The 25,743-nt window shown below is 42.8% G+C and overlaps 2 protein-coding genes across 2 annotated transcripts in view; both read left to right on the forward strand.

The window, feature by feature from the left end:
- Nucleotides 1-11,542: 11,542 nt before the first annotated feature.
- Nucleotides 11,543-13,574, forward strand: znhit2 (zinc finger, HIT-type containing 2). Its single transcript, XM_069144375.1, has 2 exons — nt 11,543-11,563; nt 11,821-13,574. The coding sequence occupies exon 2, from the start codon at nt 12,011-12,013 to the stop codon at nt 13,511-13,513; it is 1,503 nt and encodes a 500-aa protein (XP_069000476.1). The 5' UTR covers nt 11,543-11,563; nt 11,821-12,010; the 3' UTR covers nt 13,514-13,574.
- An 861-nt stretch (nt 13,575-14,435) lies between these two features.
- The window catches only part of lrpprc (leucine-rich pentatricopeptide repeat containing), a 60,476-nt gene continuing 49,168 nt past the window's right edge, over nt 14,436-25,743 (forward strand). The window contains exons 1-11 of the mRNA XM_069144376.1: nt 14,436-14,636; nt 15,444-15,646; nt 15,895-16,017; nt 16,278-16,399; nt 16,544-16,602; nt 16,872-16,958; nt 17,075-17,201; nt 17,319-17,463; nt 18,185-18,342; nt 18,488-18,593; nt 18,817-18,924. Coding sequence (XP_069000477.1) covers nt 14,458-14,636; nt 15,444-15,646; nt 15,895-16,017; nt 16,278-16,399; nt 16,544-16,602; nt 16,872-16,958; nt 17,075-17,201; nt 17,319-17,463; nt 18,185-18,342; nt 18,488-18,593; nt 18,817-18,924 — 1,417 coding nt within the window. The 5' untranslated portion in view covers nt 14,436-14,457. The remainder of the gene's footprint in view (nt 14,637-15,443; nt 15,647-15,894; nt 16,018-16,277; nt 16,400-16,543; nt 16,603-16,871; nt 16,959-17,074; nt 17,202-17,318; nt 17,464-18,184; nt 18,343-18,487; nt 18,594-18,816; nt 18,925-25,743) is intronic.

Here is a 25,743-nt window from a genome sequence, read left to right on the forward strand (position 1 = left end):
GAGAGGAGAGGAGAGGAGAGGAGAGGAGAGGAGAGGAGAGGAGAGGAGAGGAGAGGAGAAGAGAAGTGAAGTGAAGTGTGTGGGATCAATGGTGTACAAGAGAAGGGGGTGATGTGTGTGGAGGGGAGGTCGATCATGTGCCCAGTGGTGTGTGAATGTGTTATTTACCTGAACAGGCTGGGGACCAAAGAGATGAGACATCTACCTACTGCTGAGAAATCCCACAACACACACACTCACATGCAGACATGAATACGCAGCCATGAACACAATGCATACACATTGAGAGGCAAACACATATACAGTACATCCCCACACGTGAACATACAGTGAAGAAAGAATAAGAAATAAAACACACACAGCTCAGGCCATTCTGTCCAACAACCCCACAGTTCAACACACAAACAGTCTGTGACACAGATCGGACATGTTTGTGAACAGTGTTTGTGTGATGGGCATTAATAATGAATAAAGATAATACATCCCTTTACTCATCCTTAAGGGAACACCTCACTTCACTTGACCTCTGTCAACAGAGGTCACAGAGCAGGGGTCCACATCCCCAAGGCTGGCAGGGTTTCAATGTCTTGCTCAAAGACACTTCAACACATCAGATTCTTGATACTGTATAATAAATAGATTACTACTACACTAGTTACTTCTATTAAAACACATTGTTGCTTTTTTTTCTTTTTTTTTTTTTACAGAAAAATACAGTTGAAATACAATTGAAAGGGATCATTTCAAAGTCCAAATCTTTGTCTGATTCTTTCAGTGTGTCAAATCATGGTCTTGGTTCTGTGTTCTCACATCACCCCATAATGTGTGAGTGTGTGTGTGTGTGTGTGTGTGTGTGTGTGTTTAGCTGGTTGGATGTCAGTTACTTTGCAGCATGTCTGACAGCCAGCATATGATCCTAAAACAGCGTGACAGCTGCCTCCACGCCCCTCTCGCCACCCCCACTCCCCTCCACACACACACACACACACACACACACATAAATACATGGACAGGCACAGCGAATGACAGATTTGCCACCCTGTGACAGACCTGCGACATCCACCTGCAGCCAACACGCCCAGAAGGGTGGAGGATAAGATGGAGGTTGGAGTTACGTGACTTGAGGCTGGATAGGAGACAGATACAGGGATGGACAAGACACCAAAGGGCTCATGGATGGATGGATGGATGGATGGAGGTTAAAGGTTAGGAGGAAATCTAAGTGAGGCTAGGAGGAGAGAAGGGAGAGGAGAGCAGGAGGGGAGGGAGAGGTAGTTGAGTGATGAGAGGATGAGGGAAAGTGGTACAAAGAAAAAAAGAAAGAAAGACAATTTCATGAGTTAAATTGACTGTAAATTGAGCTGCAACACAAAAGATTTCCCTTCATCAATACATAAAAAAAACCAGATTTCTTTTCATGGCCTTTATCATGTCTTAAAAAGTAGTTTCTCCCAAATTGCCTCAGGCCAGTTTTTCTCAGGCATTCGTAGCCATAATCCTCTCCTGTGAGAGAACATATAGACCCTCTAACTCAGGGGTGTCAAACTCATTTTAGTTAAGGGGCCACATACTGCCCACTTTGATCTCAAGTGGGCCAGACTAGTAAAATCATAGCATAATAACGCATACATAACGACAATATTTCTCTATGTTTCAATCATTGGTGATAGTTTTTGGATGAGAAACCCTATTTTAAGGTCTTTCTACAATAAACTAGAAACATAAAGAGCAAAAACTCAGACATCAGCCCACTGTTTATCTGCCTGGGCTCTCCTCTGCAGATTCCCTCGCTTTGTGACGCGTTCGACGTCAAACGCGTCACAAAGCGAGCAGCGAGCGCTTCTGCCTCCGGAGCAGACATCGCATTTACGCTGTTTTTAAAGCAATTACTGGATCGATTAAAAAAAAATTACAAAATGTTTGTACTCATAAACCTCCATATTCTCATAGAAATGCAATTTATGTCTTTCTGTAATTTTCACACTTAGCAAAGTCATCTGGCGGGCCGAGCTGGACCCCCTGGCGGGCCGGATCCGGCCTGCGGGCCGTATGTTTGATACCCCTGCTCTAACTGATGAGGAAGGACATTGGGAATTGGATGCAGTTGAATAGTGGTGCAACTGTGGTGTCCATCATTGAGGTGCCTTCATTGGAGCGCGATGGCGGGCAGCCTCCTCCTCACCGCTCCCTAATGCGACGAGACACGCCTGACATTCCACACCACATAAGAGACAGAGACAGACCTGGACTTCATACATATGTGCTCACACAAACACATGTGAAACACACACACGGGTTCAGGAGGCAGCAAGACAGACAAAAGTGAGAGAGCAAGGTCGAGGCAGATTGCAGATGCTGTGCCCATTAGTTTGCTCTGTATCATTTTGTTGATCTTTACATCTTATTCCTGCGTACAAATTGCATGTCACGGTTGACAGAACCTGTGTTCCCTCTGACGATGACAGGCGTGTTGTTGACATCAGCGCAGCGTTATTCATCTACATACTTGTTTGTTTGTGTCTCGCTGTCCTCTTCCATTCGCTCAATCCTCCGGAGATGGCACGATGACAATTTGTGGAATATAAAACTTGATCGGATTAGATTTCTGGACAGCCATGAGAAATTGGAGTCAACAACAGACTCACACAAAAGGAATATTAACGCTCTGAGAAGGAAAAAATATACAAATTGGTGCTCATTGTGGTCGAACCTGTGTTGGAAATAGTTGAAAGAGGAGATTCGAGCAGAGAAAGGTCTCAAAACAACAAGGTTTATCTTCATGATTGTGTTGAAAACTGTGAAGGTGAGTTTCTCCTCACATGCTGGCAGATTTCACACCAGAAACTCGTTGCAGAACTTGACACACCTGAAAACCCTCCCCAGTAATTTTTCTAACCTGATGCTGCGTTCAAATGGGGTCGTATTTATCGTGTACATGAGAAGAATCCATATTAACGGCCCCCATCACGTGGTATTCCCGATGTCCCGAGTTGTGACGTATTTGCTGACGGTAAAGGCTGTGGAAGTTCAGTTTCCGTTGGACGTTAAGCTAGTAAATTATAATTTTGGTCATGTAGAGTTTCTCTTCGTAATTTAGAAAACAGCTCGCGCCCGTGGAAAAAGTTGATCTTCCCAATGGCCCTCTGTTCCTTTGCATTTCCTGCTTTACATTACCCGCCATGCTGAATTGTTCGCCCTTGTAGCTTCTGGAGGCCGTCCATGTTGCCATTGCCTAGCAACAGTGTTTTTACGACGAAACCATTTGAACAACAAGCATACGACGCACGTTGACTTCCCATGCTGCAACTTCTATACAGTCAGAAACATGAATATGCGTTGAAGAGCTCAATCTGGAGACGTCTGTGGTGCTTTTCTTTTAACAAAGATTAATTTTTAATACACAGAGAACCCCGTGCTGTGCTTGAGGGCAGGCTCACCGTCGGCCTTTTCCCAAAGCAGAGGTGATGTGTCCTGGTCCACTAATGTCAACATGGTAGCCGGGGTCGGAGCACTGTCAAACACACTAACACACAACCTTTTCCAGCTAACACTAACACAGGAAGAGTGTGATTATGGGCATGGCCGAAATGCCAAGCGCTCCCCTGTCCCTTCTCAATATTTCCTCTATTGTGTTGCCTTACTTTGCCTCGGGTAAACATGCGCACATGCAACATAAATGTATCCCATGTTCAGTGTGTTTGTGTGTCTTTGGAATTACATCTTCGGATATTCAATTATAAATTTAACTGATACACTGTTGTGATATTCTACTCGTATTTCTTATGTTTTTTTTTTTTTTACTTTTATTTGCTGGGATTATATAATTATGCAACATTTATTTCACGAGGATGCAAAATGTGGCTCAAGCTTAGGCTTTTCTTGCTGCAGTCGCCCGCTTCAAACTTTCACTTACTTGGACCAGTTTTTTGTTTGCGATAGCTTCGTCGCTTACACATTCTTTCCTCTGCCATCAAACGGTAAACTTTGAAATTAAGTTTCAAAATGAGATAGCATGGGGGACGAGGAAAGCAACATCAGGATATAAAGAAGCTCAGAAGGTGAGTTGGATTGAAATAGTGGACAATAGCCGGTTATAATTGACATTTAACTACCCAGCGTGTCCAAAACTACCATTCTCATCACCTTTCAAAAAAAAGATGTTTAAAAAGCTGACAGCAAGACTGACAGTAAAGATGTGAGAGTGTCAAAAATCATGTACTGGCTCTAAAGTGTGAGATGGATGGAACATTTTTGATGGCAAACACCAAAAGCTGTATTTTTGTCATGCCTCCATGTTGTTATGTTTTGGGGTTGTCTGTCCATCTGTCTGGTACGTTGGCAAAAATGTTCACTTGAACTAATTGGACTTTGGGGGGTCAAAGGTCAAGGTCACTGTGACCTCATGTTATTCCCATTGTCGTGAATGCGGTATCTCAGGAATACCTACAGGGAATTTCTTCAAATTTGTCACAAACATTTACTTGGACTTAAGGATGAACTGATTAGAATCTGATGTTCAAAGGTAAAAGGTCAACTTCATTGAGACAACACAATATTATGCAATAAAAAAAAGAAGTCTTGACATCACTCAACACTGTAATTCAGAAGCACCATATTTTACATTGCCAGACAAATTCTTGGGTGTCCACATTGAAACTGTGCTGATTGTATAGATCTTCTGTGCTGTCAGGTTGAAGATGTGTGTGAAGATGTTTTAGAGTTTGTAGCTTCTTTGCAGCAACATCCATATTTGAAACATCATCTACTTTCATGGCGACAACTTTGTTTTCTAATAGAATAATTTCTATTGGTAAAAATTCTTCCTTCACCTATATTATACGAGTCTGGACAGACATGAATGCAAACTGCAACATGATTGGTTGGTGGAGACACATCCGCCAGCACTATTTGTTCTTATCAATATTCTAACAAACAAGTAGCAAATAAAAAAATGATTTTAGTGGATTTAAAATTTAAAAAAAAAGATCTACCCATATTCCTGCATTGTTTTATGTGTAGAATAGATGTACATGCATATGAATATGTACATGAATATATCCTGAGGTTGATGTCAGGATAGAACAGGGCAGGAACACACAAACACACACTTAATGAACAAACGAGACACTGGAGACAGCACGCAGTGAAGGCATGTCGGTGTTGAAGCGTGAAAGGTTTTCTCTGCTAATATGGATATAATGATGTGACCATGACCATATCAACGTCAGAGTGTGTGAGTGTGTGCTGCCCGAACTGTTGCGTTGTTGATCTGCTAAACAATTCCTCGTGATTCACACCTCATGAAAGGGAGAGTCAAAGATAGATGGAGGTAACAAGAGATACATGGAGGTTGATGAACAAGAGGAGACAACGACTGTGTGTTGTTTTGACTGTGCTGAGGGAAGTGAACCCGACAGTGAGTTGGCCTACATTCATGTAGCTTCATGTGTGAAAGGAAACGGAGAGACAGCCCTGTGTCTATCTAATTATTCATCCACAGAGGGAGAGGATATGTTTTGTTGTTAGGTGTGTTTGTGAGTGTGCATATGCTGTAGATGCTCATCATGATGCATAATCTATATCAGTGATTCCAAACTCGGGGTAGTTCCACCCAATGGGGTGAAGGGGTGCGGAGGCTTGTTGAAAGATTTTGCCTCTGCCTTCCCAGGTGGTTGTAAAAATACAATTGACCAAATCGACATAAACATTTGATCAGTTGCATAAAACATTATTTCTTTATAAAATTATTGATGATAAATAACAAAGAAATCCATTGGGTCGTGTCAATGAAGGGGTACTCGAGTTCAACGAGGCCAGACAGAAAAGACTGAGAACCAGTGATCTCCACTGTGTTTGCATGTGTTTGCGAATCAGGGTTGGGATGATACAATGTCACACTCCTTTTTTTCAAGGTGACATACTTGATAACATTTTCACTTTCAGACTCTAAAAGCGGTATTAATCTCCATCAGATGTCCCAAAAGACACACACTCAAACGCACACACGAACACACCACATATCGCAGCACGGTTGTCTCTGGCATTTCAGTGATTTGGAGCGTCATCCCTGGTTGCCAGTAGCGTGAAGCTGTGATCTTCACATATATGACACCTCAGCTCAACAAGGTCCACACAAACACAGAAGAAGACACACTCTCACACACACACACACACACACACACACACACACACACACACTGAAAGGATGTCCTGGCTCTGTCTCTCCTGCCGTCACATTCTCACTTCCTGATTTAGACAGACAGAGACCAATCCTCTGGGACACAGACACACTTCTCTCTTTCGCTCCCTCGCTCCACTTTTCCCCCTTTTCCCTCTTTTCTTGATCCGCTGCTCCCTCTCGTGGGGATGGAGGCGGGCGGGGCTGGAGGTTGGACGGACGGGGGGCGGGTGATACACCGATACACAGGCAGTCTCAGGTTTGCTCCTGCGGGAATGGAGTGATGGAGAAGGAGAGAGAGAAGGGGGAGTGGAGGGAGAAGCAGGAAAGTCTCTCAGAGGCTTTTTCTCAAGTCATGAGAAGACAGAAACACATCCGGCTTATTACTGCACACACAAAGAGAGAAAACAGGAAAGTGATATGTTGATATTGTTTCATATTCTGTATCATCTTATTCCAACAATCAATCAAACCCACAGTCATTGCAGCATGAGCTTGTGATGACTGTTGCTTGTTAAGGGGGTTAAATGTCCACTTGCTTTCTGACGTGGACAGTGATGTCGCGAGCACTATTCCTCACAGCTTTTTACTTTTTACTCAACCTGCTATTGTGAAAACTCTACAAGCCCATTAAACAACATCCTCTCTGTTGTATGCTATATACAATAGTGTAGAGACTGTAAGATACTAAAGTTTCTCAATCATTTTGGTATTTTTTTTTTCTTTTTTTTTTACTGGTAGATGTCCTCTTTTCTGAGTAAAAATTGATGACGTGTACTTTAAAAATGAAATCAATACAGAAAATCTTTATTCATTTAACTTTTTTCTTTTTAGCATGGAAAGCCTCATTTATAAAACATCTCTTCTAGAAAAGTGCGCTGGCTAAGTTAACACGACAAACAGCAGCTGGCAGACAAACAACACATTACAGATGATAAAAATATGCCAAAAAACACATTTGTGATTATAAAATTTTAAATATAATTTATTATACAATCAAATGATTGATTCTATCCTAAAAACCCTCATACTAAAACAATGGGATCAGTCTGAAAGCTTATAGTGAGACCAACACATTAGAATTTTGAACATGCAAACATCAACAGTCAGTATTGAGACCAGGCTGTTTTTGTAGCAATGACCTGAATTCAGTTAGAGATCAAAGTTCCCATTTTTTAAATTTAATTTAAACTGTGTTTTTCACCCTTATAGACTCATAATTTGTTTTTTTAGACAAAAAGGGGTGTAGGGAGTGAGAAAATAGACATTGGAGAAGTAGAAAAGTGCAAAATAACAGTCTACATAAAATCACTGGTGTAAATAAAACAGATAGTACATGAAATGACTGGTGTAACTGGCTGCAGTGATATGTTGGAACCTCTATGTGGGTCGAGACAGACAGAAAGTGGACTTCTGGAGTGGTGTAAGGTTTCTTTTTCCTTCTCCCAGCTTGTTTGTACTGTCACTGCTGTCAACAGCCGCTTTAGGTCACTGAGAGGCTACCGCTCCTTCTACCTGTGTTTTAGCACATCACACGCCGCACTGCACTCAGCACAAACACACACACACACACACACACACACGCACACACACACACACACACACACACACACACACACACACACACACACACACAAACACACATACACACACACACACACTCTCGGAGGGAAGAGTCCACTGGTGGAGGCAGATCGAGGAGCTGTACAGGAAACAGGGATTTGTTTATGTGGATTGAGTGACCTCGCAAAGGTGGTCAAGTAAAGGAAGGAAGGCAGGACGTGGGCGAGAAGAGGAAGAAGAAGAGGATGAGGTCAGTGGAGGCACGGTAACGCCTCTTTGTGAGGAAGTAAAAATGATTGGTAAATAATGGATCCTGGAGATGAATTATTGAAGGAGTACATTGATGCTTTCATGCTAGGGGAGCTGAGTATACATTCTGGGGTTTCATTCATGAAAACATGCATGTAGGGGATGAAAGAAGATGAAAGGAGGAGGAGAGGGTGAGGGGGAAAGAGCATGTTGTTGCTATGTCAGGTCTTAGTTCGTCTACTCTCTCTGACTCCCTCACAGACATTGCATTTTTAGGCCACATTCATTTTTGAGCAGTTTTCTCAATCGAAATGAGGCAGAACTGCACTCAACAAATATGGTGTATATACTATAGTCTTCCTGTCAAAGGAAATGAGCTTTCATGTGCCGTATGGTGCTCGATTTGACTTGTTTCAGTAAAACATGCAACTTCAAAAACCTTAGATCACCTCAGTTTAAATGTGCCCATTTCTTAATTTGTCCATTTTTCAAATCTAATTTTCAACAGTTTTGAATCTGTTGTATTTGTATTTCACTCTTTTGTAATTGTTGACAGAGAATTTTTACTATCCTTCTCTTTAGACCTGTTTTTTTTAGTTGTTTTTTTTTATCTAGGGTTATTGTTCTCATTTTATATTTATCTGTTTTCCTGTATGTGCTGCTGCAAGCAGCCACGACACTCCAGTAAAAAAATATTTGTATCATTAAGGAGCACTTTTAAATAAGTTATATAAATATGCATCTTATTTTTTGCTTTTTTGTATTATTTAAAACAGCAGGTCATATTTTGTATTATGTTACCCTGGAAAAGTCAACATTCATTTCCTCATGTTGCTCAGAACACTGTTGCACTTTATTGACATTTAAGGAGAAAGAAAAAGTTGGAATTTATGTCGAAAAGTCAGTCAGTCAAACTGACACACTGGCTTCCAGCTGCTCACATAGAAACTGGACATTAAACACAGGCAGGACTCTCCACCCCCATCGCACACACACACACACACACACACACACACACACACACACACACACACACACACACTCCCTTTTGGGTGCCCTATAATGCCAAATCCTTTTGAGCTGACAGGTGACAGAACAGACCACATCAACAAAGGTCTACTCTCTTTTACTGGACACACACACATACACACACACACACACACACACACACACACACACACACACACACACACACACACACACACACACACACCCCGCTGCTATACAGTAGACAGCTCTAGACATGCCAGGGCTGGACATGCCCAAAAGGCAGAGCCTGTTCGCTGTCACCTATCAGCTGGTGGCAGACAGCGGGATGTGAGTGTGTTTGTGTGTGTGTGTGTGTGTGTGTGTGTACTTGTACATCTGTGTTTGTGAGGACAGTTTTGAGATGTAGACCTTGGGAGTGGGGACATTTTGGGCTGGCATTTAGATGTCGTGGTTGTGAGGTTAAAGATAGAAGTGTGCTTCCTCAATTCCCCTTCAAATTCGGGACATTTTAGCTTCTCGTTGGACTGTCCTCGTGTCCTACTTATTTCCCATCTGCTGTGGTCCAACTTCGTCCAACTGTTACATGTCATATGTTCCCTGTATCTCTTACCATTTCTTCTCTATATTATACCGATAAATGCCAAATAAATTATTTTTCAAATGGTCTCAGGAAGAGATTGTGCAGAGAGGACAAAAACCTATCGGGAGCCTTCCTAACATGGATGAGACTCTGCATTACGCATCACCAGTGTAACAGTCAATAAGCTCATGGACCTTGTGTTGGGGTACTGACATGTCACAGGACATACCAGCAAAGAAGAAGAGATACAAGAGAAGGCAGCTGCCTACCCAGGACTTCTGGCACGGCAGCCAGGGGCGGGGCCAAGACAGCATGGCACACGTCGTCCTCAGACACCCCTTCTCCTCCTTCTTTCCCCGAAGGCTCTGACAGGCGGCACGAGAACCCCTCGACCCAGTGAGGGGTGGACAGCCATGTGACAACTCCCCACCTGCATGACCTTTACCATGCTTGACCCCCGGCAGGAGACAATCACCTCATTGCAAACAGCCCTGCGGGAGATGTAGACACACAACTCGGTCAGAAAGACGCACAAACACACAGACATGCATAATGCGCACACAGATTAAGTTGGATGGAGGGACTGTTTGTCTGTTGGACTGTTACATGTCTACAAGCTTGTGGTAAGTCACGCAAATCTGTCTGGATGTTGGGTTTTGAACAACTTGTTTTCATTATAGCAGCAGTTTGTTCAGTTATTTGTGAAGAAGCTCACTTTTAACATCATCTTAATTTAGACTGTGCAGTCCCTTCTGCTCGTATGTTTGTTCAGCCTGTGGGTTCACATAGTGAACATTTTCAGTGTATTGGTCAGGGAGCATTTAACCAGTTTCAAGGTTTCTGAATACACTGTAAAAAAGAAACCGAAAGAATCTACTTAATAAAAGCGATGTAACAATTTGCACTCAGTTTGTTTGGGTAAATTTCACCCCGTTTTGAGTAAAACGTACCTACATGTAACAGCTATGACACACTAAAAGAAATTAGGTAAAGTCTACCCAATATCTCAATATATTCCACAACTAATTACTTAAAAAAAGGGAGTAATATAAACTCTTAATTTAATATTAATTATTAGACAATATAACATTATATATATTCCACCCCCCCCCCCCCCACACACAGGCCAGTTCACAACACTTGTCTAATCTAATATCATCCAATAATACAGTGCTGACTTAAATTCTGCCTTTACAAAGATAATAATGTTCCACTTTGTTTTACACTGTCAGACAGGTATTAATTTAATTAAATGTTTATTATCGAGGTCGTAGTTTGCAGCGGTATTGAACTGGACTGCATAATATTTAGGTTTTATATATAATATTTTAGCCTCCCCAACTTACATTCATGAGAGGAGCAGAATATTAGAAACACCTTTCAATATATTGTACTCCAGTACAAAAGTATAATATCTTGCAGTGTACGTCATATCTAGTTTGCAAACTTAACTCCACGTGTAACACAGAAACACGCTGAATCTAAACCACTGAATAAGAAAACATTTGAATTCACCATATGATACACAGAGACATGTTAAACAGGAGTCTCACCAGCAGCTCCACAGTCCCGCCGATCACGTGAGGCTTGGCGCTTGAATGCTGACGCATGCGCACGTTGCAGTGCTAATATCTCAGGGTACATTTTATCTTTTTTTTTTTTTTTTATGCAGCAGTTTTTACTACTAACAAATAGGCAGTGAAGGTGGAATTTACTCATTATTATATATTTCACTTGCAGACAAATATAATGGGGGTACAATTTTAATGATTTGCATGGATAATAACTACTACCCTCCAAAATCACGTTTTACAGTGTCGATAACTATTATTGTTATTATTATTATTATTATTATTATCATCATCGATATTATCAGAACTAGTATGAGCAATTACGCTTATAGAAAATAATTGCGGCGTTGCGTCGATGCTACGTCATCAACAGGCGACACGGCGGCTTGACTGGGAAAACAAACGTGGAAATTTCAGCGCAAATGCTGTGAAGTAAGTACAGTTTGTTCTGTAAAGAAACCTTGTTGTGTCGATGTTGTGCGTTTTAGCAAAGCTATTTTTGCTATTACATCCTACTTACACGTTGTTGTTGTTGTTTTTTTCTTGTTTCATCTCTTAGGTCGCTTTTTTTTTTTTTTTTTTTTTTTTGGACCTCAAGCTTTGTTCTGGTTTATCACAACATCGTGTTTCGGTTCAGTTCGACCGCAAATGAATCCGTTAATCAGACGCAGACTTCCTCCGTCTGTCAGGAGTCTTCTGACGGACATCGGTCCAAAGGAGGAGTGGACTGACACCGAGCCCGAACCACTGACCAGAGATGGGATTCTGCTCCCGTCCAGAGGAGCTGCGTCTGGACAAGAGGACTTTCTCACGCCAGCTAAGACCCAAGAGGAGGAGGAGGAGGAGGAGGATGGGAGTACCACCAGGAGTACAGTCTGCATGTTGTGTAAATGTAAACCCTCCTGCTACACCTGCCCGCGGTGTAACCTCCGTTATTGTGGCTTGGCTTGCTACCAGAGCCCAGATCACTCGGTGTGCTCCGAGGAGTTTTACAAGGAGTCTGTTCTGCGGGAGTTGAAGGAAATGGGGAAGACAGAGTCTGAGGGCAAAAAGAAAATGCAGGAGATTCTTGTGGGACTCAGAGAAAAGGCAGAAAAGACACGCGGCGGGATGGAAAGTTTGTTAAAAGAAGCGGGGATTGTGTGTGATGACGTGGATGAAGGAGAGGCAACGGAGAAAGTGCGGGTTGTGGAGCTCCTGTCCAGGTTAGCAGAGCTTCAGCAGTCCGGAGAAGCGAGTACGCCAGAGATTGAGGCCATTTTGGAAAAACTTGAAGAGATTGGAGGAGGGGAGCTGCCGCCTGAAGACACCGGTGAGGATGCTGAAATGGCCGACGGGGACTTGGCTGATCGTCTCACGGAGCTGGATATTGGCAAACTCTCAGAAGAGGAGCTGTGGGAACTTCTCAATGGCAAAGAGAAAGAGGTGTTTATGGGTCTGATGAAGGGGGGAGCTCTTGGCGGGTTCGTGCCCCTGTGGAAGCCGTGGTGGGAGGAGCATGAGGAAGGAGGGAGAGCACTGGTGGAGGTGCTCGAGGAAGAAGTGAGCCGACGAGAGAGGGAAACTTCAACGGCTGCAGGTGAGCAGGATGTTGATAATGGAGTCAAATCGTCACGAGAAGTGGTGGAGAAACACGGCACACCAGCCACAAAGGGGAAAAACGGCAAAAGAGGAAACCGAAAGGAAACAAACAAGGGAAAAGAAAGATCAGCACTCCAAAGGGTTCCACCAGTTTCTGCGAAAATTCCAAAGTTAAGTTCCTTATGTGCAAATCCATCTCCTCTAGTGTGCTATGGTTTAGTCAATGCACTTTTTGGCTACACCTTTACCGTACGTCTGTTTAACGGGGACACGGATTCCCTGATGTTTGAGATCTGTGACATGGTACTTGCTCTGTCTGAGGCGCTGAACTCAAGCAGGGTGTTCAACTCCGTCCAAGAGGCCCTGGACTCTGGGGAAACTCTCATTTTGGGTGGAGGTTACCTCGACAAGGAGGATCCCCTTGCCCCGGCCAGGGCCGTGGAAGCTGTGGCTCACATCGTGACCGGCAGAGACCGAGAGGATGCGACAGGATACTGTCTGGCAGCCTTGAGTCAGCTGCGCTCAGTGCTCTCCAAAACCCGATCTGCCCTGTCTAAAGACGGAGAGGAGGGCGCAAGGAGACAGAAGTACTTCCTGGCAAGCAAGAAGTGTGAATTCTTTCAAGCCTGGGTGCTGGATGATGCAAACCAGATTCGTAGACTGGCTGTAGAGTTGTGGAGTGAACACAGTAAAAGAGAGAGTGTAAGAAACAGCATGCAGAAAGCAAAAACTGTGGTTGAGGAGAAACTTAAGAAAGCGAAGAGGAGAGGGGATAGTAAGTTGATTGAAGAGCTGATCTAATTAAGTCTCTCTCTTAAGCATATTGATGTTTGTAAAAGTTCTTAATATAATAAATGAAATAATAACCTAAGTTTTGGTCTGTTATTGTGAAATTCAACCATTAAAAGGTCATTACTCGTCACTTTTTTAATGTTCAGATATCGTGGTAAAGATTATTTGAGAAATATGAATACAGTTCAATATTATTATCACTCGGCATGACATAGCTGCCACAACAGAATGTATTTCATTTAAGGACTTACTGCATTACATATTGTAACTATAAAAAGTCTAACAAACATAAAGAACCATTGTTAGATTATGACAAGCAAGAAGAGTTGATGAGATGTACATTAATTAGCAGACAAATACCAATGGAGTATTTTCTAATGCAGGTAATGGTTGAGTCTGGTAATCTGTCATAAACATTCAAGGTGCGAGTTATCATTAGTGAAATCCGGTTAAATTCGATGTGTTATTAATTTTGCCCATATTTTTTTTTTTGGGCATTCGTTTCAGATTGTTTTCATTTCAACATCTGGATAAAGTTTGATTGGTAGAAGCCGTGTAAGTCAGAGACAGTTTTTCAATCTGGCAATTCTGCATAACAATTCGACAGAATATGGTAAGAATATAGCTTGAATAAAATAACTCGATATCTACTTTTAACCACATTTCATGGGCTTCCTGACCTTTTATATGAAGCTACCATTTCCAAGGTCATCTATAAAGGTCATGTGTAAAGTATTGCATTTATTTTTATATTGTCATCTCAACACGTTTAAAACTTAAATGAATTATTTTTTCACTTTAGGCAATATTCATCAGTGACCAGGAAAGCAATAGACAATTCAGTTTAAAAAAAAAAAAAAAAAAAATCCACATCTCGCATTGGCGCTCTCGCGATGCTTTCTTTCACGAGTCACGTGGTGCAAACGTTCTTTTCACGCTGCAACAGGAAAAACATGGCTGCGCTCTTGAGATCAGCCCGGTTACTTAAGTTTTCGCCTTCGGGTTTGCTCCAGATCACCGGGACCAAAAGAAATGGACCACCGCTCGGTCGGCTGTACAGCGGAGCTATCGGCGGCAGAAGGACCGGAGTTCGTTCCCACCAGATCTGCCCTGTTTCCCAACATGCGTCCAGGTAGCTGCCAGTAGGGCAGATCAATGACAACCAAAGGCACACGTGTGTTGATATGAGCTGTAATATTTCACGTGTTAACAAACGTGGCATCGTGTTATAATACATCGCTAACAACGTATGACGTCAGCTGCTCAGTTAATGTTCAGTAAAACATGGCTCCCGGTTTATGCAAGGTGGTGGTGATGATGCGACGTTGCGCAACAGAGTCATCCTCACAGTCCGTTTGACTCAAAATGAGGACAAGTACAGTGACTGAGGTCGTGTCGACGCTGTAACTGTTTTTAAATCACCCTGCACGTCTTATGAGCTCAATTACAAACTAGGCGCGTCATTATGAGGCCGGCTTACATCATCATCACGCTGCAGGCAGTTTTGATGCAAAGTTGAAACTGTCGATGACATTTAACTTCCCTTGAAGGTCACAGCTTTCCAAAAACTACAAACAGCCTTTTAGCAGGCGGTGCATACAGATGTTAACATCTGTGTTACTGTTTTTGTCAACACGTGTGTTGTTGTGCATCATCAGAAATTATGGATATAATGACTATATGGGTGAAAGCAAAGAATAGATCATCATATTACGTTAATGTCGCCTTTAAAACAAGGAGAAGTCAACACTTCACATCGCAATCATATCACGATACTTCCAAAGCAACATATCTTCTCCCACGTGAACCCAACGGAACAATTGTGTTCCTCTTGACTGTTTTTTCTTCCCCCCCCTCCGTCATACCTCCTTCCTCCTTTCTAAATCATCATCCATCCATTTATTTCTCCCTCTCCTCTACCGTCTGTAATCCTCCACAGTCGTCTGTGGCCGTACGCGCCGGGCTGTGTGCGTAACTACGTCGTGGCTACAGAGCAGAAGGACGAAGGCAATTTGTCGGTGCGGTCCAAACAGATGCAGCAGTTTGACTGGGCCCTCAACAAGCTGGACTTCTCTGTGAGGAGGACGGGCCGCGTCACTAAGACGCTGCTGCTCCGCATCTTCCACGACGTCTCCAGGACAGGTAGGCGCAGGCACAACAGCAACAACCGGGGAGGGTCACCGGAGGTCGCGAAAAATGCGTTTAACTCGGATGTCGACGTTGATCAAATAACCAAACTGGGAGCATCAGGTCTCTCCTCCTGCTCCGTGCTCGTCACGATGCTGCCACAGTCTCATTCTTCTTTTTTCAAAAGACTTTGTTGGTTTGGTTTTCCCTTCTTTAATTTTGTTCTACATACGTCCACGTCATCGATTCCCGTGTGCCTGCAGGTTATCCCAGCGGGAACCAGGCCTTGTTGCTGCTGCGTAGCTGTGGAGCCCTGCTGCCTGAGTTGCCTCAGGAGGAACGCACCCAGCTGGCACACCGTGTGTGGGAGAAGCTGCAGGAGCTCGGTAAGCAACGACCTCCTGTCTCACTGTTCGCCGCTGCTGAAAGTGAGTTAGTTTAAAATGTTTCAACTGTTAGAGGAGATGTTGGTTTCTTTTAGTAGACTGGGACTGAACTGGACAAAGCTACATTAGAAAGTTAGCATCATCGTAGATTTGATCGTACGATACATACAGGAGGGTTTTGTAAATCAGTAGTTATAGTTTCGTAGTGGAATCCCTGATATGTTGTGGGTGTTATGTTGACTGCAGATTGTCCTCCTCAGGTGCACAGTATGATGTCAGCCACTACAACGCCTTGCTGAAGGTTTACCTGCAGAATGAGTTCAAGTTCTCCCCCACCGACTTCCTGGCGAAGATGGAAGCAGCTAACGTCCAGCCCAACAGAGTGAGTGCTGCAGTTTAAGGAACAGGGATTCATTCTTCTCATTACTCTTGAAACATTAGTATCATATCTGCCAGAACTCCAAATTTTAAACATTTTATAAACACTTGGTGGTTTCAAGCCCTGATTTTTTTTTTTTTTGAACAGGTTACCTACCAGAGACTCATCGCGGCCTACTGCTTCAATGGAGATATTGAGGGAGCCAGGTGAGTAAAGTTTCTGCTGCTATATCTGCCGTTATATCTGAATAAAGGCAAAAATGACCCAAAAATTATAACTAACTGTTTCACTTTCTTATACCTGTCATGGTTTATTGTTCTATTCTGTGTTGTCTTTATTTAACATTTTTACTAATTACTCTGTTCAGTTTACGGTCACTGAAAAATGCCTCAAGTGATGTTAATACTATTATGATCTGTTAATATAACTTTGTGTTGCCTTATGTTCATTATAACTTTCCTCTCTGCTTTCTCAGCACCATACTGGGCTTCATGAAGACCAAAGATTTGCCCATCACTGAAGCGGTGTTCAGCTCGCTGGTGACAGGCCATGCTCGTGCAGGGTCCGTGTCACTGCCTCTCTTCTTTGGATTTACTGTATTTAACAGCACGTAATAAGTGTTTGTGTTGAAAAAAAAATTTGAATTTGAAATAAGCTGTCTTCTCTGTCACTGTGCAGCGACATCGAGAGTGCTGAGAACATCCTGCCTATGATGCGGGCAGCAGGAATTGAACCGAGTCCTGACACCTATGTGTCCTTGCTGAGTGCGTATGCTGAGAAGGGAGACATGGAACGTTTGAAGCAGGTGTGTATGTTCATTCTCCGTTATATGCATGTACATTTTTGTCCTCCTTCCTCAACACAGGTAGCCTCCCCCTCTATTTTCGCTTCCATGTCATCCTCATATGTGAATCCTTTTCAGACTCTGGAGGTAGCAGACAGTGCTGACTGCAGTCTGATGGACCGGGACGTGATGCAGGTCATCTTCACTCTGGCCAAGGCCGGACACCAGCAGCACGTCCCAGAGATGATTGAACGCTTGAGGCATGAGAGGGGTTATGTTCCAGGTACATGCACACACATATCATGTTTTTTTTTTTCCACAGCTTTAGTCTTCAGCAGTTACATCAGTCAAAAAATACCGTTCTTCCAATTAAGTCTGATGCTTGCTAACCCTGAAAGATGGTCAAAGGTTTTCTTGCAACTGGAAGCTGTTATACAAATCCTGATTTCATTGCTAAGATTTTTTACTTTGCCACAATTTTCCTCATCACATGGGAATAATGAACAGTCCTGCTTGAAGGTTTTTAGAATATTCTATATTTTTGCATAAAAATGATCTAAAACATCATCCAATTTTCATGTCCTAAAAGCAGATAAAAAAGAGCCCAAACAATTGAGACAAAAATTGTCATTTATTTATTTATGTATTTATTTTAAGTCAGGATTCACTATTCAGTAAATGATAGCAAGCCATCTTGGTCCAGATGCTCTCAAACATGATGCTACCGCCACCATGTTTCATAGAAGTACTGGAATGCAGTGTTTTCCTTTCTCCTAATATAACGCTTCTCATTTGGTCTCATCTGCCCACAAAACCTATTTCCGATAGTCTTCTATATAATATGTAACTTTATACGTTATTACGTCATATTTGTTTATTATTCATAAAAAATAAACATGCTAAAAAAAAAACGATGGCCAGTCCACTAAACTCCTAATTAAATAGCTACATGAACTTTACTTCACTATGAGGCTGAGCAGCATCTATATGTGTTGTTCTTCTAGATGCCATGAACTTGTGTCTGAGCCTGATCACTCAGGGCCAGGAGGACACGGCCTTTAACATCCTGAAGACGTTCCCCATGCAGCATAGCGAAAACTTCAACGACACCGCCGCCAACGTGGGCAACTTCTTCCTCCGACACTGCATCAGCATGAACACGGTGCGTAGAGTCTCGTCATGGAAACACTGACGCAGGATCACAAAATTATTTCTAAGAGTTGGAATTCCTTTTTCACAGTCAGACGCGATGTATATTGGATGTTCGTTTTGAAATGTAATTCTTGATTCCTTCATGTGCTTCATAGTCGCTGGAGAAGATCGCCTACTACTGCAAAGAGCTCCAGGAGTCAAACTTGCACGCATCACCATTCAGCTTCACTCTGTTCTGTGCCCTGGAGGCCAAGAAGACCGGTACAGCGCATGCTTTCATTTACTTCCATTTTGACAGACCTTCGTATCCACCTGCACACAGATGTGTGTTCATTTGCTAGACACACTTATCTATTTGCATTTGGATTGAGATTTTAATATGAAGGCTTTGACAGATGTTGCCAGTTTAATTAAGTCACTGCAGTGATGAAAAACTGGAAAAGTCACTCAATTATAATTATCTTGGTGTGTTTGTTTTTTGCAGGAACATCTTTAGAGCTGATGAAGTTACTTAAGGAGCAGAACTTACCCGTAAGGAGTCACTACTTCTGGCCCCTCCTCACTCAGGCCTTGAAAGAAAACAACACAACAGGTATAAACACACACACACATTCGTACTTCAACCTCTAGCACGTTAGCACATTTTACGACATTGCACAACCCACTGGCTCTTCCGTTAATCTTAAATATCAAAAACGAAATGCCTTAAACTTGATCTAATTCTAACCATAATTGCAAAATCAAGACTTAACATTCAAACAGCCCTTGTAGGGTATTTTCAGAAAGGGAGGATGATCTCACTTAAACAAAAGGTCTAATAGATACACACACAAGACTTTTTAATGTGTATCTAGCAGTAATGTGCTGATTTTTTTTGTTTTTGTTTTTTACCTTGATTTGGCAGTTTGAGCACAAGGATAAGATATTTAAATAAACGGCTATAGATGGAGAAACAAAACCAAACCTTATTGTTTTACTGTTCAGGAATGAATCAATGACTTCTTGTATACTTGTACTCTGTGCTTACGCCACTTGGAAGGCAATAAGCTTGAGAGAGTCCTGTAGATGTTGAAACTAGATATGCTAATTTGTTGTGAGAAGGTCGTAAACAACCCCATGTGTATGTGAGAACCTAATGGTTGCTATGGAGTCCCAAGAGAGCAGAAAAACATGCCTACCAGCTGTTTGTGCATCCAATCTGAAATGGAGCGAGATATAATTTTTTTGGGGGGGTGAGCATGATATTAGCAATTTTTGAACATGTGCATTTTTTTTTATTTTTTTTATTTTTTTTTTGGTGGTGTAGAGGGGATTATGACTTCCTCTGTACCAGAAAGAGCTTTTAAAGGAGAGTTTCCCCTCAAATATTAATGACCTACAGAGTGGTCCAACTGGGACAGATTTCACTGGGCTGGTGCCGTGAAGGGCAACGAGGTCTGATCCCTGCGTGAGAGAGTTAGAGCGAGAGGAGATGAAACAAACACACGCATAAAACACTTACTCACAAACACACACACACGCGCGCGCGCGCGCACACACACACACACACACACACACACACACACACACACACACACACACACACACACACACACACACACACACACACACACTGGCCTCTCTGGAGAGATCTTGGAATAGATCGCAAAATTTAGAAGACGTCCCAACTTCTCATGTGCTCCGGACCAAAAAGACACTTTGACTTTCAGAAAGTGTGCTCGGACATGAATGTCATATTTTCTTATTCCTTTTTCTGATCTCTAAACCAGCTCAACTTTTAGCCTCCTGGTTGCATGTCTGCAGTAATCACGTTTTTCTTATTATTAAATGGAGGCCCAATTGTTTGCAATAATCTTTCATTCAAAAGAAAGTAATTGGATTTGATGTGCCTCTGTCATCTTAATTATAAATTTCTAACAGGAGAACTCTTATTTCAGCATTTCCTGCTGACTCTGCATCAACGGTGCATCGTGTGTGTGTGTGTGATTGATTTGGTGACATTTGCCCTATTGTTAAGGACATTGGGGAGGTTCAGTAGTTAGAAAAATTACTCAGAGGCTGTATTCAAAATCAAACACATCGGACATTTATTCTTGCAAGAAGGAGCAAATACATGTACACTCAAAGAAAGGTGTCCAGCATTGCTCGAAGTCTCTTCTCCGTAGTTCAGCTTTTATACAGTGTGACAAACAGTTGACAGTCATCCCCACTTCCTCTGTATATCTGATTTTGTAGATAGTACTGAGTGAGGTCGTAGGTCACAAGATAAAGGTACAGAGACGTTGTAACTGAGACTATAGAACCATGTTGTGCAACAGATAGACCCAATATTTGACAAGTAGGATGAGTTCATTATTTTTCAATCAAGTAGCCTTAAGCATCTCTCTCGCACATGCATAACCACATACATGGATGCTCTCACAGGCCTGAGGCTGACGAGGGGGGTCAGAGGTCATTTTGCTTCTATGGCTTTTTTCAAATCTTTTGTCAAAATGAACTCATTTCTGAGTTGATATATTCTTAAATCCCTCGCTCCAGTTATTGTAAAAGGTTGTGTTCAATCCATGTCATCAAACATGGGGCCGGTCTGTGTAGAACTCCTTTGCACCACAATGGATGATCACGGCTTCATCTGTATATTGTTCTGTATTTATCAGTGGTTGTTGTCTGCATCAAACTGTGACAAGTCTTTTCGGAGACAAGATAATAGAAACTGGCACAAGCTGAACCGGTATAACAAGACATGTAATTTTGTTTCTTTAAAACAATTAACACTATTATGGAGCAAGTGTGGTACCTGAAAGTTGCATGCAGCTGCACACTTTCCTAGTACCTATCTCTTCCAGTGTTCCTGAGGCACCGATGTGATAATCTGTAGGGAAGTTACACAAAATGAAACCGATTCTTTCAAGAATGTGACAGGTGCCGGAATAATTGCAAGAACAATTTTTGAAATCGGTAGTTTGTGTCAGAGCAGGATTGACAGATCATTTCATTTTTGAGTTGTTGTTGTTGGTGTCCTTTAAGCCGTTGTCTTTGCTCAACTAGATGAAGCTTTTGACAGGCATAATTTCTGTGTTGAATCTGCCTTCGGTCAAATGCGGCTCAGCCCTTTTTTCGCCGAGCTTGTTACTTTCATCGGACACTCGTCTGACACTCAGTGGAAAACTGGTATTGATGTCGGGAGGTTTTTCTTCTCCATTTGCCTCTTAAGACAATTTAATGGCTCAGCAGATGCAGTTTATGGGAATATTTCTGCCTCTAAATTCGGCCTCTGGTGAAGGAAATAGTTATTTTCTTTCTTTTGTTTCTGCTCGCGATGAGCTCGTGGGGGGGAAATCATCTCGGTGACAGATAGCCGGCATTTGGAGGCTTGTCAGGATTCACAACTCATTAGCGAACGTACGCTGTCAAATGTGTTCAGCAGCGGCTTGGTTTTTAAGTGCTTTATTTATGCTGAGCTCTGGGTCTCTCTTTGGGTTTTTTTAGAGCGATTAATAAATGATGTTTTTTCCTTCTGTCAGCCAATTGACAGCATTTGAACTGGCAGGGAGGAGAAACTGGTTAGACCAGTGCGGCAACGGTGCAGATTGAATTCTTCGCGTGGTCGAGACCGATTCTCAGTTTGAACGGTGAGAGACGTCTCGGCGCCTGGCTGAGAAGAAGACGACTAGACATGAGTTTAAACATGCACAACCACACACACACATATGCACATAAATTCTCTAACCGCACAGTCTCAAAGCTGCACAAACACGTCAAACAGCATCCATTTAGGTATCACAGCGCAGAAAGTAGGAAGGATGGACGGAAGGAAGGTGGAGAAACTTCTCTCTCACTCACACTCGCTTGTTTCCGATGGTGTTAGCCTTAACCCTCATGAATGATGCAGCCTCTCTTCTTTTTTTTTTTTTCTTTCTTCCTTCCGCCTCCCTCTCTCTCTATGCTGGTCTCACACTCATTGGCTGCAGGAGGTGTGTGTGTGGGGGCGCGGGAAAGGGGGGGGGGTGGCAGTGCAGGTGATGTGACTGATGCAGAGTGACTTGATTTCATGTAAATGCAAGCGCTCTGAGGGAATTCACTTTGGATTACGCGCCCCACTGTGCACGGCCCATGAAATATTAAGCGCTGTGTCACTTTTTGTCCACAGGTGTCACTAGCGGGCAGAGAGGCCGGAGCCGTGGAATTGGAGGGCAGGGATGGGGGGGGAGGGGGAAGGAGGGATGGGGAAAAAAAGGAAAGGGAGGAGGGGGGAAAAGAAAAAAAAAATCCCTTTACATTTTGATGAGGTGTGGATTTGGCGGGTTTAGCGAAAGCATATGCTCGGCCGTACTTGGCCACCTGCCGCCAGCTAGTCGATGCTTGTCAGTCCTGGCGACACGCCGCGGTCTTATCACTTCTGACATGGCGGAGCAAGAGGAAGAAGAACAGGGAGGGAGGGGAAACTGCAGAGGAAGAAAGTGTTTCTTGGCCTTGTGTGTTTTGGGCGATGAGAGAGATGTAAAGGCTCCCTTGTCTGGTCTGCTTTCCTTCCTGGCTGCCCTCCTCCTCCTCCTCCTCCTCCTCGTCCTCCTTACCTGACTCTCTTTATGTGCCCTCATCTTCAACCCTTTCACTCATTCTTTAATGCAGCGCTATCTGTCAAATAGAGTGGGCTGCATTTAAGAAGCACAGCAAAGGCCAGCTGTAAGTCCGTCCACCTTGAACTTTATCCTGAGTTAATTTGTGGCATGAGAGCCAGCCATCACCTTTATTAAAAAGAAAAAAAAAAAATAATGAAATGAATGAGGATGAAATAGCAGCTTTTCATGCCTCGAAAAAAAAATTGACATTTTCTTGCACTCTCTAGTGTTTTCAAAGCCACCATTGCCTCGCAGCGAACAAAAGTCTACCTTTGGAGAGTCATATACACGGAGAGACAGATGGTTTTGGAGGAGAAAGAAAAGGGGAAGTGACAGGTGCTCATGTCCAAGGACGGGAGGAGATGACAGCGACCGGTTCACTCCACTCCTCTTTTCCTCTCTTTTCTCCATCCTCACTTCTTGTCTGTGACAGTTAACCTGAAGACATGAATCTGATGATGATATCTTGTGACCACTGCCATGCTTAACTCACTACTTTGATACTTCTTGCTTGGATGGTATGTCAGGCTTTATGCTGACCAACTACTCTTCTCAGTTCTCCTCTGTGCCAAATCTCTATTTAAATTGTTCGGACAGGAGAAGAAGCCAAAAAGTTGTTTTTTTTCACATATGAGGATTATGGAGTGAAAAAAATAAAAGACCTAAAGGGAGAGCAGAACGAGAGCAGAACGAGTGACGCTTCATCATATCACAATTTATTTGGTGTTGTGTCGCCACTCTCATTTCTTCTCAACTTCTTTCTGTGCAGTTCTCCATCTTTCAGGTTAGCTGAGGGTCAAGACACTTTAGTTTGAGTCCACCAGGTTCATAATGTTAGAGTATGGCGGCAGGATGAAGGCCTGCGTTGTGTACCGTCATGTAGCTGTAAAAGAGCTGAGGTGATTTAGAGGAGTGGCTCTCCGCCGGTCTGCCCTCAGGATCCACATTTTTTCGCCAGTCATTAAGTTGTGACCCAAATTATGAAGCCACCCAAATTTATTTTACAAAAAAATTAAAAAACGATTACGCAGCTCCTTCATAAATTATTGAAAACATGAAATAAAAAAATAAACAGTTCAACAAAAGTGAAAATAGGGTGAAAAAAAAAATTTAAATAAAAAAAAGCAGACTTTTCAAACAAGTTTAAACTGGAGATCATCAGGTTTTAAGAATCTAAATGCAATGAAATTAAAAGTTAGACTGTTAGTTTTGGTTGATAGTGTTGCGTCATGGGAATCATGTCCTTTAAAACAAAAGCGCTGCCCCACGACCCACTTTTGAGCTGCGACCCACCAGTTGAAAACCACTGACACAAAGGGATCGGATTGAAGCAATTAGGTCAAAATCTCCTCATTGTTATAACAAAGTCAACACGGCTCAGTTACTATACTTCATCTTCATCTCTTTCCCTTTATGGGCTTCCTGGAGTTTGATCCAGCTGTGAGTTTGCCAGGCAACCAGCAAATCCAGGAAGTTAGCGAGCCTGGCACATAACACTGTGTAAAACCACAATGTTTTGTTTTAAGCTTTGGTTTTTGTAGTGATTAAACGGTGGTAACGGTGGTCGGTTTTTTTTTCCGTCTTTGTGCTGTGCCAAGCTGCCAACCGTCTGCAGTCAATTGCTTTAGATTTACCATATAGACATGAGGGTTGGAAATTTGAATTTATTTTTTTAATCTTCATAAAAGCTATGAGAGAGTGAAAGGGATTACTTTCAGGCAAACTGATGTATTCGTAGCCTCATTACTACCTAGCTAAGACGTGGAGTTACTTTGCCTTCGGTCTGTGAAACTAAGCAAAAACAGCTCAAAAGTTCAAAGGGTTAAAAGCTCTTGGTCACAGACTTGTGTGGAGAAAAAAACCCCACACAAACATGCTTGTTGGAAAACTGAAAAGTGCTGATGATCATGAAAACTCTGGAGCACACATAAGGGAAGACCACCTTGTGCATTTCTACCTCCAGCTCTCCATTCACTTGTTTTCTGTCTGTCTGGCTCACCGTGAAATTGATTATGGATTATTCAGGAGGAAGGCAGGTGCTCCCTCTCTTCTTTCATAAAAAAAGGTCGGATGAAAGCGATTAAACGTAAGAATGGACAGCAGAGCGGACAGATCCTCCATTGAGAAGAAAGAGGAAGATCACCTGTTTACTTTTACTTGAAAGCAGTGGCAGATGGATAGTGAGAGGGGCATATGAATGAGTGATATGGAGGCAGGGGAAGGCTGGATGGATGGAGTGGTTCAGGTAGCCCTACCTGGGATAATGCAGCCTAGCCGCTGGTTTTAATGGCGTGTAAAAGCCCGGGCCTCATCTTTTATTCAACTAAAGAGAGAGACTGCCAGGTGAAAACATATGTCCCAGGAGGATGCAGAAACACAGATATATGTATACGTGTATGTGTGTGTGTGTGTGTTTCAGAACCTGAGTGGAGTGTAAATACACACAGCATCTTAAGGTGTGTCAACTCAAAGAAGCACTTTAGGGGAGTTTGCTGAAGTCCGCATGGAACCAAGGTGTATTGGTACACTGGATGGGCTCTTATGTGGCATTGACTGTAGATGTATATTGGTATTTCTGGTCTACCACCATATAGCGACACAAACACACACATCGGGGTGTGTGTGTGTATGTGCTCATTTAGGTCCCTGTCCTTTGTGGGCACGCTACGAGACATATGCAAAGTGTTGCCTCCATATTCGCATGCACGCACGCACGCACGCACGCACACACACACACACACACACACACACACACACACACACACACACACACACACACACACACACAC

This window comes from Embiotoca jacksoni, unplaced genomic scaffold (genome assembly GCF_022577435.1).
Source record: "Embiotoca jacksoni isolate LCO1_2020_lvr unplaced genomic scaffold, fEmbJac1.0.p SCAF_12, whole genome shotgun sequence".
In the NCBI taxonomy this organism is placed as follows: Eukaryota; Metazoa; Chordata; class Actinopteri; family Embiotocidae; genus Embiotoca; species Embiotoca jacksoni.